This window comes from Halichoerus grypus, chromosome 7 (genome assembly GCF_964656455.1).
Source record: "Halichoerus grypus chromosome 7, mHalGry1.hap1.1, whole genome shotgun sequence".
Classification (NCBI taxonomy): Eukaryota; Metazoa; Chordata; class Mammalia; order Carnivora; family Phocidae; genus Halichoerus; species Halichoerus grypus.
Genome location: NC_135718.1, coordinates 127,856,925 through 127,878,322, shown reverse-complemented (window position 1 = coordinate 127,878,322; position 21,398 = coordinate 127,856,925). Strand labels below are relative to the sequence as shown.

The 21,398-nt window shown below is 47.3% G+C and overlaps 1 protein-coding gene across 6 annotated transcripts in view; it reads right to left on the bottom strand.

The window, feature by feature from the left end:
* Positions 1–21,398, bottom strand: part of NAV1 (neuron navigator 1) — a 247,772-nt gene that overhangs the window by 7,748 nt on the left and 218,626 nt on the right. For all 6 annotated transcript variants that reach the window (XM_078078260.1, XM_078078261.1, XM_078078263.1 and 3 more), the window contains 16 exons: positions 21,213–21,290; positions 17,965–18,048; positions 17,628–17,739; positions 11,643–11,764; positions 7,937–8,133; positions 7,545–7,737; positions 7,284–7,452; positions 6,878–6,975; positions 6,611–6,706; positions 6,212–6,371; positions 5,517–5,752; positions 4,620–4,774; positions 4,404–4,475; positions 3,734–3,930; positions 3,108–3,226; positions 797–994 (listed from right to left, as the gene is read on the bottom strand). In XM_078078260.1, the coding sequence (XP_077934386.1) occupies positions 797–994; positions 3,108–3,226; positions 3,734–3,930; positions 4,404–4,475; positions 4,620–4,774; positions 5,517–5,752; positions 6,212–6,371; positions 6,611–6,706; positions 6,878–6,975; positions 7,284–7,452; positions 7,545–7,737; positions 7,937–8,133; positions 11,643–11,764; positions 17,628–17,739; positions 17,965–18,048; positions 21,213–21,290 (2,286 nt within the window). The remainder of the gene's footprint in view (positions 1–796; positions 995–3,107; positions 3,227–3,733; positions 3,931–4,403; positions 4,476–4,619; positions 4,775–5,516; positions 5,753–6,211; positions 6,372–6,610; positions 6,707–6,877; positions 6,976–7,283; positions 7,453–7,544; positions 7,738–7,936; positions 8,134–11,642; positions 11,765–17,627; positions 17,740–17,964; positions 18,049–21,212; positions 21,291–21,398) is intronic.

Sequence of the window (21,398 nt, the reverse complement as noted above, 5' to 3'; positions counted from 1 at the left end):
GCATTTCCACGATTATTAGAGAAGTTAAGGTTCTTTTTGTATTTTTATTGGCTATTTGCACTTCCTCTAGTCAAATGCCTGTTCGTATCCTTTGTCCATTCTTCTAATTGGAAATTTTATGGGAAGTATTATATATTCTAGGTACCAATCCTCTTTCGGTTACAAGCCTTGCAAATATTTGCCCCTAGTTGGTCACTTGTCTCAGACTACTTTTCATAGTGGTTCATGAAATCCACTGAACCACGGCAATCCTCAGGATAATACCAGAGTAGAGGGAGAGGTAGAGACAGAGTGTATGTGTGTCCCACTGCTCTCTTTTTTGGTTAATAGTCCTACCTGGGATCTGCCTGAGACTCAAGTCTTTACTAGAATACATCTTGCTAGCATGCATTATTATGTAGCTTAAGATAGGTTGTAGGCATAGATCTTTATAACCAGGATTCTGACTGTTGAGCTCCTCACTGGCCTCATTCTAGTCCTAGCCTTGCTGATACCCTTCAGCCTCCATCAGGGTATGCATGAAAAGTTCAATTCCAGGGGCTCCTGGGTGGCTCAGTCGGTTCAGCATCTGACTCTTGATTTCGGTTCAGGTCACGATCTTGGGATCGTGGGATCAAGCCCTGCAGTGGGCTCCATGCATGGTGCGGAGTCTACTTGTCCCTCTCCCTCTGCTCCTCCCCCAGCTCACGCGCGCATGTGCACATGCTCTCTCTCTCAAATAAATAAATAAAATCTTAAAAAAAAAAGTTCAGTTCCATAATACTCTTATTTTTACCTTCAAATGGCTTCTACTCACCAGGGGGTCTGAGTCCAAAGAACTTGGGGTGCTATCTTTGACTGTCCTATCCTCGGGAGGTGAGGCAATGCTATGAGGGCCCACGGTGGGAGGGGGCAGGTGGTATAGCTTCGACTGGTCTTGTTGGGCTGATGGCCAGGGAAGAGTGTCCCGGACCCACTCCACTGGGTCCTCCCAAGCGGCTTTCTGTCCATGGACCTGGATAGAAGGGGAAATGCAGTTACTGGCAGAGGGATCTACAGATGGAGGCTTGCACATGCAGTCTCCTGATGGCCATATGCATTTCCTCCAATGGAAAGCCTTGAGACTCTGATCCCCATGAGTTGAAACTCAACTCCTTTGAGTTTCCCCACAAAGGAAATAAATTGGTGTGACTAGGTAAAATGATTCTGGAGGATGATTTGGCAGACTGTGTTAAAAACTTAACATGTGGGCGCCTGGGTGGCTCAGTTGGTTAAGCGACTGCCTTCGGCTCAGGTCATGATCCTGGAGTCCCGGGATCGAGTCCCGCATCGGGCTCCCTGCTCGGCAGGGAGTCTGCTTCTCCCTCTGACCCTCCCCCCTCTCATGTGTTCTCTCTCATTCTCTCTCTCTCAAATAAATAAATAAAATCTTTAAAAAAAAAAAAAAAAAAAAACTTAACATGTGCATGGGGCGCCTGGGTGGCTCAGTTGGTTAAGCATCAGATTCTTGATTTTGGCTCAGGTCATGATCTCAGGGTTGTGAGATCCAGCCTTGCGTTGGGCTCTGCACTGGGCGTAGAGCCTGCTTAAGATTCTCTCTCTCCCTTTGCCCTTCTGCACCACTCCCCACTCTCTAAAGACAAAAACGAAAAACCCCAAAAAACAAAACAAAAAAAACCAATAAAAAACACTTAGTATGTACCCATCTTATGACCCCATAATTTTAGTAGGAAGTTCTTCCTTAGTAATCATATCCTTTTTTAAATTTTTAAAAATTTTCATTTTTTTAATATCTTTTTTTTTTAAAGATTTTATTTATTTGATAGAGACACAGCGAAGGAGGGAACACAAGCAGGGGGAGTGGGAGAGGGAGAAGCAGGCTTCCCGCGGAGCAGGGAGCCCGATGCGGGGCTTGATCCCAGGACCCTGGGATCATGACCTGAGCCGAAGGCAGACGCTTAACGACTGAGCCACGCAGGCGCCCCGCAATATCCTTTTTTAAAAACCTTTTTTTCTTTTTCCTTTTAAGTAGGCTCCACGCCCAACGTGGGGCTTGAACTCATGACCCCAAGATCAAGAGTTGAACGCTCTACCGACTGAGCCAAAAAGGCACCCCAGTAACCCTATCTTTTAAAAGAATTTTGACTTTGTTGAAAACAGATGTTATCTGTGTAAAAACACTTTGAAATTGGAAAACTATAAATAATAATGCAAAATTTGGGGCACATGGGTGGCTCAGTTGGTTAGGCGTCTGACTTCAGCTCAGGTCATGATCCCACAGTACTGGGATAGGATCGGGCCCTGGGTCAGGCTCCCTGCTCAGCAGGGAGGCTGCTTGCCCCTCTGCCCCTCCCCCTACTTGTGCTCTCTCTCTCTCTCTCTCTCAAATAAATAAATAAATAAAAATAATAATGCAAAAATAAATGAGATAATGATTTCTGGCACTGCCTGATAGACAGCATCTCTACAGACACTTACCACATCATCAGGGGATATCTACTGCAATAACAAATTACTTTTATGGAAAATACATGGCCAGTAGGATCCAGACACCATACTGTAGTTCACTAGTGCTGGAATGGACGCTAGTGATCATTATGCCCTAATTCACAGGTGGAAATAAACTGGGGAGGCTTTACTAAAATGATACCTTCCTTTTGCATAAAGTTCTTACTCTAGTTTCTAAAAATCTTTTCACGTATTTCACATCTTCAAAACAACCCAGTGATTTAGGCAGAGCAGACTTTATTATCTCCTTTCTTATATATATAGGGATGTTAAAAAAGGTTATGTAACTTGACCATTTTTATTAGTACTTAGTAATAAGCTAAGGCTGTAACAGGGTTTTACTTAATTCTGAGCTTGATGATTTTTCTATTAGCTCTGATCTTAGAAAGGTCTGAGTTTGGCACAGAGCCAGAAGGCTCAGGACTGGAGACAGGCCCCAGAGACTGTGGTCCTGTAGCCATTTGCTGAATGGTGGCTGGACACTGGGCCTACTCTACCTCTTAGCAAAAGAACTTGACAAGTCTTCGTAGCCTCATGTCTAACACTGAAGGATGTTTTTGCTTTGTTAGGTGGGACAGCCTGACTTTGAGGACTGAGTAGAGTCAGAGGGTAGGGCTCACCTTGATCCCATCCTTCGCTCCTTCCTGTAGGTAGGGAATGATGGAATTATTCCACAGGTCAATGAACCAGGTCCGGAAGTCCTCAATGCCAATGGGACAGGACAGAAAGAAGCAAGGGCCTATGGAAAAGGATGAGGCCAGTAAGATGGCTGAGCACCCAGCTCTCCCCAGTCACCTGTCTCTTTTACTCCTTAATACCAGGCAGAGGGGTCTGATAACCAAAGAAGTAAAGGACATTTAGAGTCGGGCTGTCCTGAGATTGTTGTCAAGACCAATGGGAGTGGCTGCCTGGCTGGCAGCCTCATCAGCAATACTTCTTCACAAGGTGGAAGTGAGGTGAGGGAGTGAGGGGAAGTTTTCCAATTCCCTTCTAAACACTTTCTTTTCCCCATTAGTTGTGGGAAAAGTGAGGGAGTGGGGCTAGCTTTCTGATGACTGAAGTGATTCACCCAAATCATGGCGCTAACTGCAAAGGGGAATGCTTGGTGAGTAATTAAGCGGCCACGAGGCTTGCTACCCCTTTACATGCTGAAGACTCCAGAAAGAAATGGGAACATCGCTCTGGGTGGCAAAGTAGGAAAGGGGAGCCACCTTCTGACCCCAAGGGGGAAGCTGAACCCCAGTACCGATGAGGAAGTCTGAGGTGCTGTGCTTCTCAAGGAAGGTGTGGAGATGGTACCACAGCTTGGGCACCCAGTCGAGCACCCGAAGCAGCTCTTCCTTGTTGGCATTGATGTCACTGTCCGACTCTACCAGCTTCCTCCTCAGGTAACGAACCAGGAAGCCATTGGCTGGCTCCACGTTGTTGGAGAAGGTCAGCATCCTGCAGCCAGGAATGGGGACAGGGGTCAGGGTGGCCATGTGGACATAGTCGGCATCCATCCCCTGCCAGTCCGTCCCTCCTCCCACCTGCCTCCCCACTAACGTCCACTGGGTTTCTTCTCAAGTAATGGCCGAGGTGACTGAACAGGCAGAGCTGATTCTCAAACCAGTGACCCTCTTCAGAGAACCATCTGACCTCAGTGACCTGGATGAGGGGGGTGTGTGGGCAGAGAACCCAAATTACAGCATCTTAGCTGCAGCTCTCTTAGTTTTATAGTTCTTTCCTCATCTCGAGGGTTCTCTTCCACCCTGTAAATGACATGGCAAATATCCCTACTCTTTCTTCCCAGCCCAGAGGCCCTGCCTAGTTCTCCTTTCTGCTATCTATTACCCCTCTGGCCAGATCCTGGGATTTAACTAGTTTATAGAACCTTAGGTAGGGTGGGAAGGTTTATCCAGGGCCACAGTTCTTACCTGAAGCTCAAGTGCAAGCCATGATTAGGTGTCATTTTTACAGGCTGATTGGTGGTACCTATGATATAAGGACTGTGGGAAGAAGGAGGAAAAAGGTTCACTTAGACTTAACACCTGCTTTCTGCTATGTACACCCAATGGAAAGCTCACAGGTTGGACTGGACCAAGGCTCTCCTTCTTCCCACTGCGGTGAGTTTGGTCCTGACTCCAGCTTACCATTTGTGGTACTTGCAGGTGAGAGCCCCATTGACCAGCTCACTGATGGAGCCTGCTTCACTCAGGTCATCCAGCAGGATCACCAGTGGGACATCCCCAATTCCTGTTTCCCGGTCTATCTGGTTGGCCAGGTTGGAGAGATAGAGTTGCAGATCCTGAAATAAAAGAAGGAAGTGGCTCAGCACTCAGGAGTAGTGAGCACTTGGATCAGCCTTGGGAGGAGGGGTTTTGGAGAAGGTATGCTAGTTCTGGATTCCCCTGGAGCCTTTGGTTCCTGTTTGATGCATCTGAACATTTGACTCCAGAACTACTGTGGACTGATAAACAGTGGTCCCAAAGGCTCTAAGGCAACCATCTTAAGTAGCGGCTCCTAAATCCCTGAAGGGTGGGGATCATATCCTATTTCCTAACGGGATTTTCACTAGGTTGGTACCATGAACCACTCCAACAGATAAGCCTCCCCCTGTTGGGGCAACCCCAGAGTGTCAGGGCGTGCTTGAGAGACATCCAGATTTGGCAGGGGACATCAGAATGTGTCACATGTAATTCTGAGTTCTTCTCCCCAGAAAGCCCAAGGTCAGAGTAATACTGAAAAGAAAGGTAGAGGGAAGAAAGGGACAGGATTTTCAGGGTCGGCAGAAAGTGAGGTGGAAATGAGGATGTCGTTCAGTCAATGATCAGCAAGAAGGAAAGGCGTATACCAGAGGCAAGGGGAAGTGTGGAGAAAGAAGGGAAGGGAAAAGTCTGGAAAGAAACTGGGGGCAGAGGAGGGACTAGCAAAGGGGAATGCTAAGGGGAAGGGAGGAAAGGGCACAGAAGGGGCAGGAAGGGGCCCGGGGAAGGCCTTGGGGGCTGAGGCCCGAGCAAAGGCTGGTGGGGGTGCCAGGAGGCAGCCACCTTGCAAGACTGCTGGTGCATGTTGAAGGTGCTGACGATGCCCTCGGTGACCTCGCGGCCGGAGCGCTCCACCAAGTACTCAGCCAGCCGGTTGGTCAGGTAGGTCTTGCCCGTGCCGCTGGGGCCCGAGAGGACGAGGCGCCGGTGCTTGAGCAGGAGGCTTATGTAGTGCTGCATCATCGGCTTGGGGACCAGTGTCTCGAACACCAGGCTGTCGACGCACTTCTCCTTCAGACCTGAACCCCCAGCCCCAGAGAGCATGAGCCATGACCAGGGCCCCGAGGATGGCAAGGACCCCTGAAGGGCATACCTTTCTTCACCTAGAAGCCCACTGAAATAACTCAGGGCCACCTGTCCCGGGTTCCATAGGAATCCCCTAAGCCCTAGTTTTGAAAACACAGATCTTATTTTTAGGGACATGCTTGGAGTTATAGGTGTGTGGGTGGAGTGAGAAACCCAGGCTTTCTAGAAGTTTCCCTGGGAATGAGAATGGCCCTCGGAACAAAAGTTAGGACTGGATCTTATTCATCTTTTTACCTTCTGTTCCCTTTCCTCCCTTCCCCTTAGTTACTTAAGTACAGTGAGCTGCACATTATAGCTTCTCAGTAAATCCTTGTTGAATGAATGAGTGACAGATTGATGTTCCTCTCCCTCCCTCACCCCATATCGCTGCACCCCAAAAGACAAAGACTGACCTTTGAGGGAGACTGATATGTTGTTGACACCTCGGCGGCAGGGAGGCATCTCTGGGGGCTCCGCATCCAACAGCCGCTTTACGTGGCTGATGCTATAGCCATGAATGGACTCGGTGCTCAGTCCCAGGGTGGAGGCTGGGTCCATCTTAGAAATGTAGTCCTAACAGAGGAGAAAAGGAGGAAAAAAAAAAGAGAGGAACACCAAGATGATGCAAACCCAGACGTACAAGCCACAAATTTCAGAGGGAACAGAAGTCAATGGAGAAAGGGAAGAACCTATGTTTTTCCTAGTTAGCATTTCTCCATGAAGCATCAAAGGTCCCCAAGATCCCAATGCCTGGATGGCTCCATATGCCATGAGAGGATAAACAACCTTTGAGAGTACATGTATCCCTTTACCTTGAACACTTGGAAAACAGCTTCATCCAGCATCTTCCAGTCCACTTTTCCACTGACCTTGCTACATCCTAGGAAGAATTCCTGCTGTTTCAAGTCCTATATGGCCAAGGAGAAAGAAGTGTGTGAGCCTCAGTGCGGTCCCTCCAAGAAAGGGGGGTGATCCTAAAAGGCCTTAGCAGTGGGGTACTCTGGTTTTGGGGTTATTCAGAGCCCAGATGTTTTTGGATAAAAATAATAGTGTCGCCAGGCCTCCCTGAAATTCCTTACCCCTTTGATGATGTGCTGGGGGGGCATTCGCACCACCACCCGAAGGGTCACTTCCTCCTTTGGACCACAGGTGCTGATGCCATCCATGGGTGACAGGTCTGTCAGCAGTGAAAACAACTATTAGCTTTAGGGGCACCCACAGGCTTTCCTAAACCTTCTAGTCATCATCCCTTCCAAATGACTACTGACTACCAAGAGGAAACCGAAACTCCAAAACTGAAAAGCAATTAGGGTTGAAGGACCAGAACAACACTTCGTGTCTCATGACACTGGGGTGCGCTTGGTTTAGGCGCTGTTAACCTCCATGACCTGAGAGGGGTGCCCCCAGAGCAAGCGGAATGGTGTAGCAGTGACCCAAACCCTCTTCTTCCTGCCACCCTTATAGGTTCTTCTCCCAAACAGGTACCTGTGTCAGTGAGACTTGGGCTGGAGGAATGGGTGAGGGCAAGGCCCAGGGAGCGGCGAGGGGAGGCTAACGCAGAAGATCCGGGGACCTGCCCTGGAGTGGAGCCCGATGAGGGGCCTGGGGCGACCTTCAGCCGGTCGTTCTCGGCTTTCAGCAGGTCCACCTCCAACTGCGGCGAGAACAGATGGGGCAGGGCCGCAGAGTTGGATGGATCTCAAGGCTCGGTCTTCCCTCTGCTCAGCTCTCTGCCCAGATACCCACCTGCATGTTGTGCATCGTCTCCCGAAGTTGGTCCAGTTGGTGGGCAGAGTTGAGGGCTTCCAAGCGTATGTCTGTGAGCTTCATCTCTTTCTCCCACAGCTCAGAGCGCAGTTCCGATACCTCTTTCTTCTCCGGTTCCTCCTCCTCATTGCCATGGAACAGCCTGGTGTGTGGGGCCGGGTGAGCAGGGCCCCTGGAAGAAAGTGAGAGTGAAGCCAGGCCATGTGGGGCAGCTGTAGAGTCGCTAGGGGACACGGAGGTAATCAGCCGTGGTGGTGGGAAGGTCTCATACGCCCCAGGAGAGCCCTGTAGTGCGGTGGCCAGGGGCGAACAACGGGCTTAACTGCCGCTGCCGGCCATACACCGTTGGTCGGCAGGCAGACAGCACTTACTCAGCGCCATCTGTGCCCACAGAGGAGGGGCTGGAGGACTTGACGGAGGGCGAAGCGGCCTCTGCGGAGCCGCGCTGTAGTTTGGGGGACGAAGGGGCGGAGGAGTCCGGTGTGGCGATCTCCTCAATGTCAGAGTATGAAGAAGCGGACTTGGGTCCCTTTTTTATGCTGAAGGCTTTGTTGAAGGAACTTCGAAGCTAGAAAAAAGCAGATCCAGGTAGAGAGACGTCAGGGCTCCACTCTGGAGACTGGGGGCGGACTGGTTTGGGACTTCTGAGACGGAGAGGTATACAGGCAGGGTATTTGCTTGCTGTCAGTAAGCCTCCCTCTTAAGGCTTCACTTGCTTCATGAAATACGGACAGAAGAGTTGCCTAGAAATTAGGGCTGAGAGAAAGTCAACTGTTCTGGCGTGCCGTGGCTGTAGGCTACAGGAACTTCTTGGGTCTGCTCTCTCCCATGGGGAAACTATGCCCCTGAGCAGGACAGAGAGAAGTCCCCAGAGGTCACATGGTGGCCAATCTCTCAATGATCGAACTCCACCTTCTCCAGCAGACCAATTCCTGCTCAGTCTAGAGCCTTGCTCACTTTGGGTCTCAGCGTCCACCCTGACCGTGGCTCATCAGATCAGAATCCATTTATCTATTTACCTATTAACCAGAAACTGGCCATATGATTCTGTGGAAATCAACGGAAGGGAGTGGTATCAAGTTTCTTTTAGTGTCTCTTGTGCTTAGCACATCCCAGAATGGTGAAAACAATCAGATACATATGCTTTCTCCTATTCCCACTCAAATGTCCTAGAATGAGGAATATTTCCCAGCATTTCCTCAGAATACTCGGGAGACTATAATGTGACCATAGCTTGTTTGACCTTAGGTGTTGATGAGCTTGGGTGTTAGGGCTGTGAGCTAGAGATGCAAACCAGGGTCCTGGCCCACCCATTCGCATGCATCCATATAGCATGCACACACACACAGGGACACAGATATGGAATGGCAGCAAGAGACAGAGAGTAAAGGAGGGGTCAAAGGCTGTAGGGGACAAAAGTAAACCAGATCTTTGGGACAGTGAGAGAAAAGAAAGGAAAACTTGAGGGTACTCTTTCAGAGTGTCTCTTGTGGAACACAGGAAGGCTGTTAGGTAAATGAGGAGAGCTGATGGTGGTGTGTGTTGGGGTGTCCACCAAGTAGGACATAAAGGAGGACCAATCTGGCTGTGATGGGGATAGGAGGGAGAGAGAGAATGTGTGCAGTTAGTTAGAGTGTGCGTGCAGGGGATAGATTATCATGGAGTAGTCAAGCCTCAAGCATCCCATAAAGCTCAGTTCTCTGCAGAGATGAGGAACCGAGGGTAAAAAGTTGACTTGCTTGAGATTGCAGAATTGAAGGAAGGCCTGGGACTGGAACTCAGGCTTCCTTATTTTCAACTCAATGGTCTTCTCTACACTATTGCCTCATGGGAAGCTGTGTGTATATGAGAGAGACAGAGAAAGAGAGAGAGAGAGTGTGTGTGTGTGTGCGTGCACGTTAAGTGTGTGTGCGCATACAAAGAGATCCCATGACCACAATCTGCCCAAAGCACACGTCCTGTAAGAGCACGAAGACCCTGAGTGAGAGACGGTAGTGTTCTCTGTCATTCAGGGTTCCCAAAGCACAACTGTTGGCAGATGTTCATTAGTGTTATGTGGTGAAGGATTCCCTGAATTCAGGAAACAGTGGGTCAAGCAAAAGGAAACAGACTCTTTACTGAGGGACATCTCAGAATGTTCCTATGTGGGTGTGCACTGCAGAAATGCAGGGCTTATGGCATCCCCGTTTCAAGGAGCATCGCCATGGACTTGTGCACAACACACGCTGGGAAATGCTAACCTAAAGAATCAAGTTTAAAAAAATTTTCCTGGCATTTCAGGCCCTTCCTATCTGCGCCCCGCCCTACTTAGTGCTCCAGCTACGCTGATTTTGTCCCTGCAGAAAGCCTCTCCACACACTCTCTTATCACAGTACCATCTCAGTTTAGCTTTTACCTCCTTTGTGGTGTTTCCCCAGCCTCCTGTAGGAAGTTTCATCTACGAGCTCCTCTAGCCCTCATTGGCTAAATTAGGCATTTTGGCACCGTTGGATTGTTATCAATCTCCTATGTACAATATTGCTTTTTGTCTCCCCAGCAATTCTGCAGGCTCCTGGATGGTTCAGATTACAGACTCCACTTTTCACATCCTTTGTAACACCTGGCGCAATGTTGGGCTAGGTTAGTGGACCTCAGATGTCTGGTTTGTAATGGAAACTCTGGGTTCACTTTCTGCTTGTCTGAGACTATACTCTAATCCCTGAAATGTCTTTGGAAACTCCATGGATGCTCAGAGGGTCTCAGGTTTTCAGGTGGTTTGAGGGTGCCCTGGACTGGATGGATCATATCCTCTCCTATCTCTGGTTCGTCTCCCTATAGAGCTAAATCTTCAGACGAGACCCAAACTGAACTGGTCTTTGGGAATTGTGGTCGAAATTATGTTCAACCAGTGATTCTCTTCCATTTTGGGCTTCTAGGGTTTGAAGGAACAACAACAACAAAAAAAATCAGAAATCTCATTTTCTGGATAGGAGGAACTCCAATTGACTGCTTTTATAACAGGCTGATTTTGTAACAAGGGGAAGACAGGAGGGAATAGATCAGGATTTTGTTGAACTTTTCCATTTGGCCCCCAACCAGACCACTCCTCTGTCCTCATGTGGGGGCAGCCGTGGATGGACCATGCAGTGGAGTGAGTTAGGAACTCTGGGGTGGTTGTTACGGTTAGTTTTATGAGTGGCCGCTCTTTGTTTAGGGGGAGGGAGTTGCTCTGGAAATGGGGAAGGTATGGCAAAAGGAAAGAAAAAACAAGGAGAGAGGAACTGGGTCTCTTACCTCATAGACCTGGAAAAAAATAGGGATTTGAAGTCAGCATTTTGAAGGGAAAAAAAAAGAAGCAACACTTAATCACTCATTTCACACAGCTGCGACCCATCTGTGCTATACAAAGGTTTGGGGGCCAGTCCTACTGCACAGGGGACAGAGGAGCAAGAAGTCTCCTTTTGGGGATCCTCTCCTTACCACAGGCAACTGAGGAGCTAAAAGTGTTTTAGATCTGCCTATGGAATTTCAGAAAGGTCATCCAAAGTCAGTTTAGGACTATTAGGAGCCAGCTGGGGGGAGGTTGGGGGCTGGGGGGCTTGGGGGTTAACTATCTCTGGACTAGTCAATGGTAATATAATGGTTCCTTTTGAAGTAATATGGAAGTTCCACAAATACCTCTCCAAAAAAATTGAAGAAACAACCTGCAGGAGCATCTAGAATGAATGGCTTTGTTCAGAAAAATCTTCTCTCCATAGTATAGAAGGGAATGGAGGTGGCGTGGGCAAGGAGTTTGATAGGATGTTCCTTTCTGGATATTTCCTTCTGTTGCCAAATATATCTGACCTAATCAAAGGCATGGAGAGCCCCAGGGAAGTGGGTGTGCACAGGGTTGGAGAGACGGCCTTGGTACAAGTGGGGCGGAATGGGGATAAGAGGAGAGTTTAGCAGACTTTGCTCTGAGCTGATGCCTGGGGCTTCGTATTTGCCCCAAGGCACCATATCTTGGTTAATTCTGGAAGGAACCAATCCCTATGCTGAGGTGGAGGTGACCCACCACGGCTCTACATAGTTCCTTCTCCCTAAACTTGGACCTACCCAGCTCTTTTTTTTCTTCTTTTTTGCATCAGCATCCTTGCTGCTGCCAATGCTGGAATGGCTGGTGATGCTGTTGAGGCTCGAGATGCTGTCCGAGGAGTTCTGTCTCTTGATCCGGAGTTCTAGGGGCCAAGTACAAGTGGGAAGAACACACACAGGGTAGATTTAAAGAAGACATGGGACTTAGGGTAAGTGTAGCTGCAGAAGGTGGAGGAGAAGGGCACCAGCAACTTCTCCGTCCACAGTATTCATTTTTTGGATCATTCTTTCAACAGTTATTGAGGGCCAATCATGTTTTAACATAACAAAAGCTAACGGTAAAAAATAAGTAAGAAATGATCCCTGTTCTCAAGAAGCTTCCAGTCTAGTAGGATAAACAGCAGTACACAAACTAATGAACTCAGCCTGAATAGGTCTGAGAAGGGTTTAATGAGCACTGGCCCTCGATAACTTTATGGAGACATCAACCTACCATTTTTTTTTTTTTTTAAGTAAACTCTACCCCCAGAATGGGGCTCGAACTCACCATCCCGAGATCAAGAGCCGCACACTCCACCAACTGAGCCAGCAAGGCACCCCTCAACCTATCATTTTTCATGATTTTCCCCAGCAATACTTGGCTGCTTGGCGCTCCAAGGCCAAGTATAACCAGCCATGTGTCCTGCATTTAACCTGAATGAGCTTTAGTTGTCTTATCTGACAGGTAGAAAATCTTTTCAGCACTCTGAGGTTTGGAATGGCACAGAAGATGATCCACTTTTCCACCACAGGGAAGAAAAAAAGTTAACCAGGGAGGAGATATTTCAGTCTTGAAAGAACAGAAGTTCTTCAGATGGAAACACTGGAAAACTGTTTGGGCTAAAGAAAAAGTACACGCAAAGGCCCTGTGCAGGCTTTGCTTTGGGGAACCTCAGGCAGACTGGAATGGAAGCAGTACAAGGAGCACAGCAAGAGGTGAGGGTGAGGTTGGAGGTTAGCCTCAGGCCAGATCAGCAGAGCCCTGAATGCCTTTTAAGGAAATTTGCCTTTGTGCCATATAGGTAATGAGCAAGAGCAGCAGAGATTCTGGAGCAAGATTTTTTTTTTTTTTAAAGAAAGAAAGAGAGTGTGAGAGTCTGCTTGAGATTCTCTCTCTCCCTCTGCCCCTCCCCACCTCTCTCTCTCTCTCAAATAAATACATAAATCTTAAAAAACAAACAAACAAAACAAAACAGGTCGTGAGCCAGATTTGGCCAATGGGCCATGGCTTGCTAACCCCTAATTCACATTTCTCCCCAGAACATGTATTGCTTTTATGATAAAAATAAATTTAATTAAAAATTAGTTAACTAAAGCTAAAATGAAGGGCAGCAAAATAAGTGTGTGCTCCTATCACTGGTTACTCAGAGGTTCCAAGTAGTTGTGAGTCAATTAAAATTTAAAAAATATGCTATATATTTTTATATATAAATATACATATATATATTTTAGAAGGAAAGGATTTTTAGAATCAAATAACCTTCAGAAAGTTAGGAACTCTTTTGTGTATTTTTAATTTTGTGCCACATACATTTATTACCTTTTCACAAATAAAACAAGGGTAGGTATCATTGCTTTAAGCATTAGCTTGTTGAACGCTCCTAGAAATCCTCCTGACCAAGTTGAGCCTGAGTCAACCTGAACGGAGGAAAACATGCAAGCTCATCGCAAAAGAGAGAAATGATTTATTCACTTAACAAATACACATCTGAAGAGGAAGGTGCACTTGGAAAGCCCAAAATAGCTTAATATTCCAGATTCATCACTTATGAGCTGTGTTTGACCAAGTGACTTATTTTCTCTGATCTTATGCTCAACCATAAAATATACTTCATAGGGCTGTTATCGGGAATAAATGAATCAATACAAGTACAATCCTTGAAAAGTGCCTAGCACATGCCAAGTGCTCAACAAATACATTTTTTACTAGTGCCATAGGTGGGATACAGAGTGCAAGAGGAGAAGGGGTGGAAGATGAAGCTAGAAAGAAATGTTTGTCTTGGGAGCAGGAAGAGGATAGTACCCCACACTAATGGGTTTGGAGCATATTCTCTTTCCCTTTAACTTGTTTTTCTGAAATGTTTCAAACACACAGAAATACTTAAAAGCATAGTACAATGGACATCCATATGCCCCCTCCACCTAATTTAACAGTTGTTAATATTTTGTTATATTTACACTTGTGCATGTTCTCTTTCTTCCTCCACATACAAACAAGCGCACACACACATACAAGCACACATACGTACAGATATTTTCTTGAATGATTTGAAAAGAAGTGGCAGACATCATGACACTTTGCCACTAAATCCTTCAGGACTCATCTTCTAAGAATAAGGACATTATCCCACAACATCATTATCACACCTAAGAAATTAAGAATTAAGCAGTAATTCCTTTTTTTTAATATTTATTTATTTATTTTTTAAAAGATTTTATTTATTTATTTATTTATTTGACAGAGAGAGACATAGCGAGAGCAGGAACACAAGCAGGGGGAGTGGGAGAGGGAGAAGCAGGCTTCCCGCAGAGCAGGGAGCCCTATGTGGGACTCGATCCCAGGACCCTGGGATCATGACCTGAGCCGAAGGCAGACGCTTAACGACTGAGCCACTCAGGTGCCCAAGCAGTAATTCTTTTAAATTAATATCTAGTCCATACTCAAATTGGAATGATTTCTGATCTCAACTGACATGATTGGATTACTCTGGGGGGGGGGGGTGCATGAAGGAAGGACTGTAGCAATGCAAGACTAGTTAGGAAATTATTGTAATAATCCAGAAGAAGAGTGATGAAAACCAGAGCCAGGGTAATGACAAGTCAGAACAGAGAGAGAATTGAGTATCTATCTATCTATCTATCTATCTATCTATCTATCTATCTATCTATCCATCTGCATGAATTATATATATAACTCAATGGCTTTATATGGCAAACCAGTGAGACATAAAAGATGGCTCTTATATTAGTGGTTTGGGTGACCAGGCAGATGATAATACCTGAAATGGGCCAAACTGCAGAAGGGAAAGTGTTGGTTTGTGTATTTGTAAGGGAGGTGGAGGGACTTCCTTTTAATGCTGGACATGTTGAGTTAGGGATATCTATCAGGTGATCTAAGTGGGGATGTCCAAAAGTATTTGGAAATAGAGGTACAAAATTCAGGATGGGGATACAGGTTAGGAAGACAGATACATATTAAGAGGAGGCTGTAAAACTTATTGAGCTAATAAATACTCTCAGAAAGTTTGCAGGATACAAGATCAATATATAAAAAAAATCTATTGTATTTTCATATACCAGTAATGAATAATCAAAAAAGGAAATTAAGAAAAACAGTTCTATTTACAGTATCAAAAACAAATTTAACAAAGGAAATGCAAGACTTATATACTGAAAACAGCAAAATACCACTGAAAGAAATTAAAGAATAAATAAATGGAAAGGCATGCTACCCTTTGCCTTCTATCCTAAAAAAGACCTTGACCCAGGGGTGCCTGGGTGGCTCAGTCAGTTAAGTGTCTGACTCTTTGATTTTGGCTCAGGTCATGATCTCAAGGTTGTGGGATCGAGCCCCGCATTGGGCTCCGGGCTGAATGCGGAACCTGCTTAAGATTCCCTCTCTCCCTCTCCTGCTGCCCCTCCCCTCACTTGCGCTTGCTCGTCTCTCTCTCTCACTCTCCAAAAACAAACCAAACAAAAAGCTGTGGCTGGAGCTCTGGGAGCCCAGTCCCTGAAGACGAAGTGGAAGGAAGGAATGGGTTCTGTGAAGGAGTCAGAGGTGGTAGGACAAGGCCAAGATGGGAATGATGACTCAGAAGCTATGGGGAGAATTTAATGAAGAAAGGAGACCATAACAGGGCCAAATCTTGGAAATCTTGGGATATTGCCTCTGTGTGTGTGTGTTTAGGAGAGGTTTTTTTTGAGCCCCTACCAAATGCCTGGCACCATGGTGAATGCTCACATAGGTCTTCTGATTTGATACCACAAACTTCTGGTTAGGTATTATGTCTACTTTACATAAGTCAACTAAACTAAGTACTAACAATTATTAGTTACGTTTTGTAAAAATGGGGGTCCCTGGCGATTTCAGTGAAAGCAGTTTTGGTAAGGGTGATAGTAATGGAAGCAAATTATGGTGGGGTTAGGCGGGTAAGGGAAGCGGAAGGTAAGTTTGTGAAGGAAGGAAAGAGATAAGACTGTAATTAGAAAGGATATAGCGGATACATCTTTCATCTTCTTTAAAGAAAAAAGAGCCTTTAGCAGCATTATAAGCAGAAAGGAAGGAGTGAATGGAGAATAAGAGGTCAAAGATGTAGATGTGTGTGTGTGTGTGTGTGTGTGTGTGCATGAGCGCATGCACATGCACGCAATGGGTATCAGTGCCAGAGGGAGCATCCCAAAGCATTAGACAAGGGATCCCTCTTGGCCAGAAAGGACAGCCCCTTCCAACAAAACGCGAGAAAAATAAGTAAGGATCGGATGAATATAAATTGATGGAGCAGGGAACTCAATGGAGTTCTTACTTGAAAATGTTTATTTTCTTGATTAAGGAGGAGGCAGAGTCTATGTTCAGAGTGAGGCAAGTCAGTGGTGGAAGAAAAGGCTGGAGAACAGTGACAGAGGTTGGGGATCACTGCTAGTGGAATAAAAAGGAAAACAGACTACAGACAAGTTAGAGGACCATCCAACTACCCAGAGAGCCTGCCTCGAGTCAGAGATTGCAGGGTTTGGGGGCATCAGACCACTACTCATCTTGACCTTCTCTAGCAAATCTTGACTGTTTGGCTGTTAAATGCTAAGGCTAACTTGTCATTTGAGCCCCACGTAACCACTGTGATATTTGCCTCATTTGAATAATAGATTGCACCCCCTTGGAGAACTGATATGAGGATCAAATAAGATTATATGTCTGTGTGTGTGTGTGCGTGTGTAAAAATGTAAAGTGTTGATTTTTTAGACTTTATTTTGTAGAGTAGTTTTAGGTTCACAGCAAAAATTCAAAGGAAGGTACAGAGGGTTCCCATATGCCCCTGGCCCCCCAACATGCATAGTCTCCCCCACTATCAGCATCCCCCACCAGAGGGGTGCATGTGTTACAAGTGATGAATCTGCGCCGATGCATCATTATCAGCCAGAGCCCATAGCTGACATTAGGGTTTGCTCTTGGTGTTATAGACATCCGATGGCTTTGAACAAATGTGTAATAACAGGTATTTACCATTATGGTATCATACAGAATACTTTTGTTGCCCTAAAAATCCTCTGTGCTCTGCCTATTCACCCTCCCTCCCCCACTCAGCCTTGAGCCTTTTAGAGTCTCCATAGCCTTATCTTTTCCAGAATGTCATATAGTTAGAATCATACAACATGTAGCCTTTTCTCATTGGCTTTTTCCACTTAGTAATGTACACATGAGCCTGCTCGATATCTTTTCATAGCTTGATAGCTCATTTCTTTTAATGCTGAGTAATATTTCATTGACTGGCCATAGCACAGTTTGTTCATCCATTCACCTACTGAAGGACGTCTTGGTTGCTTCTAAGTTTTGGCGATGATGAATGAAGCTGCTATAAACATCCAGGTTTTTCTGAAGACATAAAATTTTAACTCCTCTGGGTAAATACCAAGGAGTGAGACTGCTGGATCAAATGGTAAGAATACCTTTAGTTTTTTTTTTTTAAGAATAAAGTGCTGTTTTATTGATGGTCTTTGACAACTCTTGAGCTCTGCCCTCGAGGTTCAGGGGAGGACCCATGGGGATGACAGGTCTGCTCTACTCTCCCTCATCCCCAGAGATGGCAGGGTCATGCCCCTGGCCCTGACCACTCCAGAGCATCATACTGAAGGGCATCAAAGTGCCCTCACATTCTGAAAATCTGGTATGGGACTTGGCACATTGTAGGCACAGATAAAGATCTCCAGTAACCCCATTCCTGTTCTCCTTCAATCTATGGTCAGATGTCTTACCTTTGGGGGTGGTTTCTGAGGCATTAAGGGCTCCCTGAATGACGGCCTGTGCTTCCGAGTTCTTTTTCTTCAGGAAGTCTATAGTTTCTCGTAAATCCAGCAGCTCGGTGTCCTAAGAGAGACATGACAATAGTGTCATTAGTTGGGATTGGGAGCACCTACTCTGCGCCAGGCAGTGGGCTGGGCACTGGAATTCTTCCAGACTTGATAGAGAAGGCAGGGAATTCTCCGAGGGGAGGATTCAGGGTGATGGGACGGAGGGAGAAACCGGTGCTCAGGAGAGAGGGGAGGAGGTCAGCCCTGGTCTGTGCGTGAGGAGAACTCGCAGCTCTCATACCTTCTCCTCTGCTGTCTCTGCCAGGTGCCGGAGGCGGGATGTCATATTCACCAGGCTCTGCTCGAAAGCTGCCACTAGATTAGCCTGAAATAAACACGGAAGGCGGCGCCTAAGTTGCCTGAGGCTTGGGAAAAGACAAGACTGTGATGGGAAGTAGTTTGAGGTGATATTCTGTGTCATAGCACTGACCAATGCCAACAACCCTCTTGGTGATTTTTGAATATCGATTTCCCTGAGCAGAGAAGGTAGAATCAAACATCTTTCTGGCCTGAAGAGATTTTCTGGCGGGGACCAGCTTCTTGACAGCATTAAGGCAAGGCAGGCTTTTGGAGGCTCTTGGACACTTGGGATCGGGTACCTATCATTACCAGAGGTGGGACTGTCCCTCTGCTCTTCAGGAGGGCCATAACCTCTGGGTCATTCTTATTATCTGGACTTAACGCCTCCATTTTCTGACGGGCTGGCCCCCATGGGGCCAAGTCACCTCCCAGTAGAAACCATTTGGTGCTTCTCTCCACCATTGCTTTTTTTTTTTTTTTAAAGATTGTGTTTATTTGACAGAGAGAGACAGCGAGAGAGGGAACCCAAACAGGGGGAGTAGGAGAGGGAGAAGCAGGCCTCCCGCCTAGCAGAGAGCCTGATGTGGGGCTCGATCCCAGGACCCCGGGATCATGACCTGAGCTGAAGGCAGACGCTTAACGACTGAGCCACCCAGGCGCCCTCCACCACTGCTTTCAAGCACCCTCTGTTCTTAACTCCCTCCCGCTTCTCCTAGTTCCTGGTTTCTCCCCGCTGTCTTTGCAGGGCTGGAGAGAAATAGTTCAGGAAAACTTCAGGGGTGTTCCAAAGTTTGGCCACTAGATGTCACGTGTGATTCATGAGGAGGAGGCCGGCAGGGGAGGGTGGAGCTGAGGCAACTTGGAGCCGGGCTAGCACTCTAAGCTGTTCACCTGGCAGCAAGATGTATAGGGAAGGTGAAGGGAATGAAGCATGGGGCCAGAAAGGGGAGCACGAGGGGATGGAGAAACAGCCATCACTGGAGGGTATCTAAGCAAGTCAGTGACTCTAGCAAGAAGTGACAGGCATATTTTGGGCAGATCTTTCAGACAGAGCTCGAGGACGTAGGTCTATGACACTTGTCACTGCTTCCTGTGGGCCACTGATTCTCTCTTTCGGTTGGGCCAACTCTAGTTTTCAGCCTCTGCCCTTGAAACATGCCTGGAGGCTACATGTATTTGACATTGGCTGGTGGCAATCCGTCTGGACCACTGTGAACCTCCTTGTCCACATGCATGCACCACGAACCTGTCAAGGCCTGGGCTCTCCTTGGCAGACCCATGTCATGACCCCGAGCCATTGACTTTCACCTACTGTACAGGGAACTCCTGTTTTCTTGGCCTTGGGGTGTCTCTTGTTCACTTCTCTACATCCCTGTATAGGTGTGTAAACAGCCTGCTTGGAGTCCCTGGACGTCTCTTCGTGAGGGACCCCAACAATGGCTAGCTCCCCTTCTCACTGGGGGCTCCCTTTGCTCTGGATGGGCGTTCTTCCTGTCTTCTACACATCCTCTCCCTCCTCTAAACCTTCCCTAACCCTCAGCCTCACCAGGGTGCCTGTAAGACCTCAGGGCTGAGCAGTGGTGCCAGAGAGAGGCTGGCTCTCTGGAGAGGTGAAACGGCTTGCGGCCCCTCCCTGTCTGGGATGTGTCCTCCACGTGGGCAGCTGGGAAGTTCCACAGAACGCGACCAAAGCTCTGTCAGGAATCAGGGGATCCCAGAGAGTTCTGGCATCACAACTCCTGCTTGAGGGCAGGGCTCTGACCCTCAGCAGGACTCTGCCTCTAAAATTCAGAACCCATCTTGTCTGGCTGTTTGGTTTGTTCTCTCTTAGCCAAAGGGAACTTCCTGTTCAAAGAAAAATCACCCTCTAAATTCATTTTCTTGGCTCTCACCCAGCCTTGACAGCATGATGGCTGACAGATTCAGTGTAAATGAATCAGACACACTAATGTTCTCTGCCCACCTGGTGCCTCTCCCCGCCGCATCTCCCAGATGTGAATTTCCTGGGGTGTGCAGGACGTGACCCAGGCCACCAGCTGTGGTGGGTGGGGCACAAGGGAGGGGAGAGATGGTGCTTGCTTATATTATAATTTTTATGGGTCCCCAAGAGTGGAAGACGGGTGGGTGATACGGGCTTTCAACAAACTGGTGAGTGCACAACTTATGAGTGGAGGGTTTGGGAAAAGAGGAATAGAGAATAACCGGCGTGGTGAGGGAACTGCTGTTGAAATAGGATGGAAACATGCAAAATCTTGGTGAAGAGTCTCCTACCTGATCCCAAGGGAAGACCCCGGGCCTGACAGCTGGGTTCCCCAGAGAGGAAGGGATGAGAGAAAACCCAGAAAGTCCTGCGGAAACTGCAGACATGGTCACTTTTGTGTGAACACTTGGAAGGCTCCTGTAAATCCGGCTCAGCTGTTGTTTACAGCTTTGGGGGAAAATGGCTCTTATGTTCTCCGTTTGCAACTTGGTCACAGGGGAGAAACTACCACAGCCTAGTGAGAGGAGGCGGTCTCATTTCCCCCCCAACCCACAGGGTCGAAAAACCAAGAAAGAAAGAAACTCATTCTACTGCGATGGACTGAGGGCAGGTCGAGGGCGGAAACAAAGAATTCTGGCTCCCAACCTAAAGCTCAGGTGATTTCTGCCACCTGCCCAAGGAGACGGCTACGAAAAGGCAGCTGTGAGGGAGGCAGCTGGACTGGAACGAGAGTGTGTTTCTAAGTCGTGTCACACTCGCCAGGCAGAATGCTCATAGCCAGTTCTGTGCCCGCCCAATTCTGTGGCCTGAACAAAGACAGGAACATACCCCAGGGCAGCAGCAAAGAGTTCTAAGGGCTCTCTAATACATGACTACTTGTGTCCATGGCCAATGGCAAGGTTGTTCCCACGTCCATGCAGAACCACTGATAATCCTCCTCGCTTTCTCTAGGGAGTTCAAAGACCACGGGGCGTGAACTCATCCATACCTATTCATTAGGGTGGGGGCAAAAACAGTTCTCTATAAAAATCGAGACTCAGAGAAGGCCAGTTCCCCAATCCTCTGTCGTAAAGCTGTGAACAGGACCCGCTCCCTTGGAATCTAAGCCCAGGGGACACCTTACGAGAGAATTCTCCTCCTTTGGCTGAACTTATCTGACCTACGGCCAAAGTAACTGCCTGGGTCTTCCCCTACTTTATGGCACTCACATTGGCAGAAAGTTGAGACGTCAGGGTGGCCACTTTTTCCTGGGATGATTCCAGTTCCCTACGAAGCTTCCGGATTTGCTGTGAAGGGGAGAGAAATACAAACTTATGGCAGCAGCAGAAGTAGGAGATCTGGAAGCAGAATGGGGCGTAGTGGTGTTAACAAGCAGAGACAAAGGCTTCGCACCC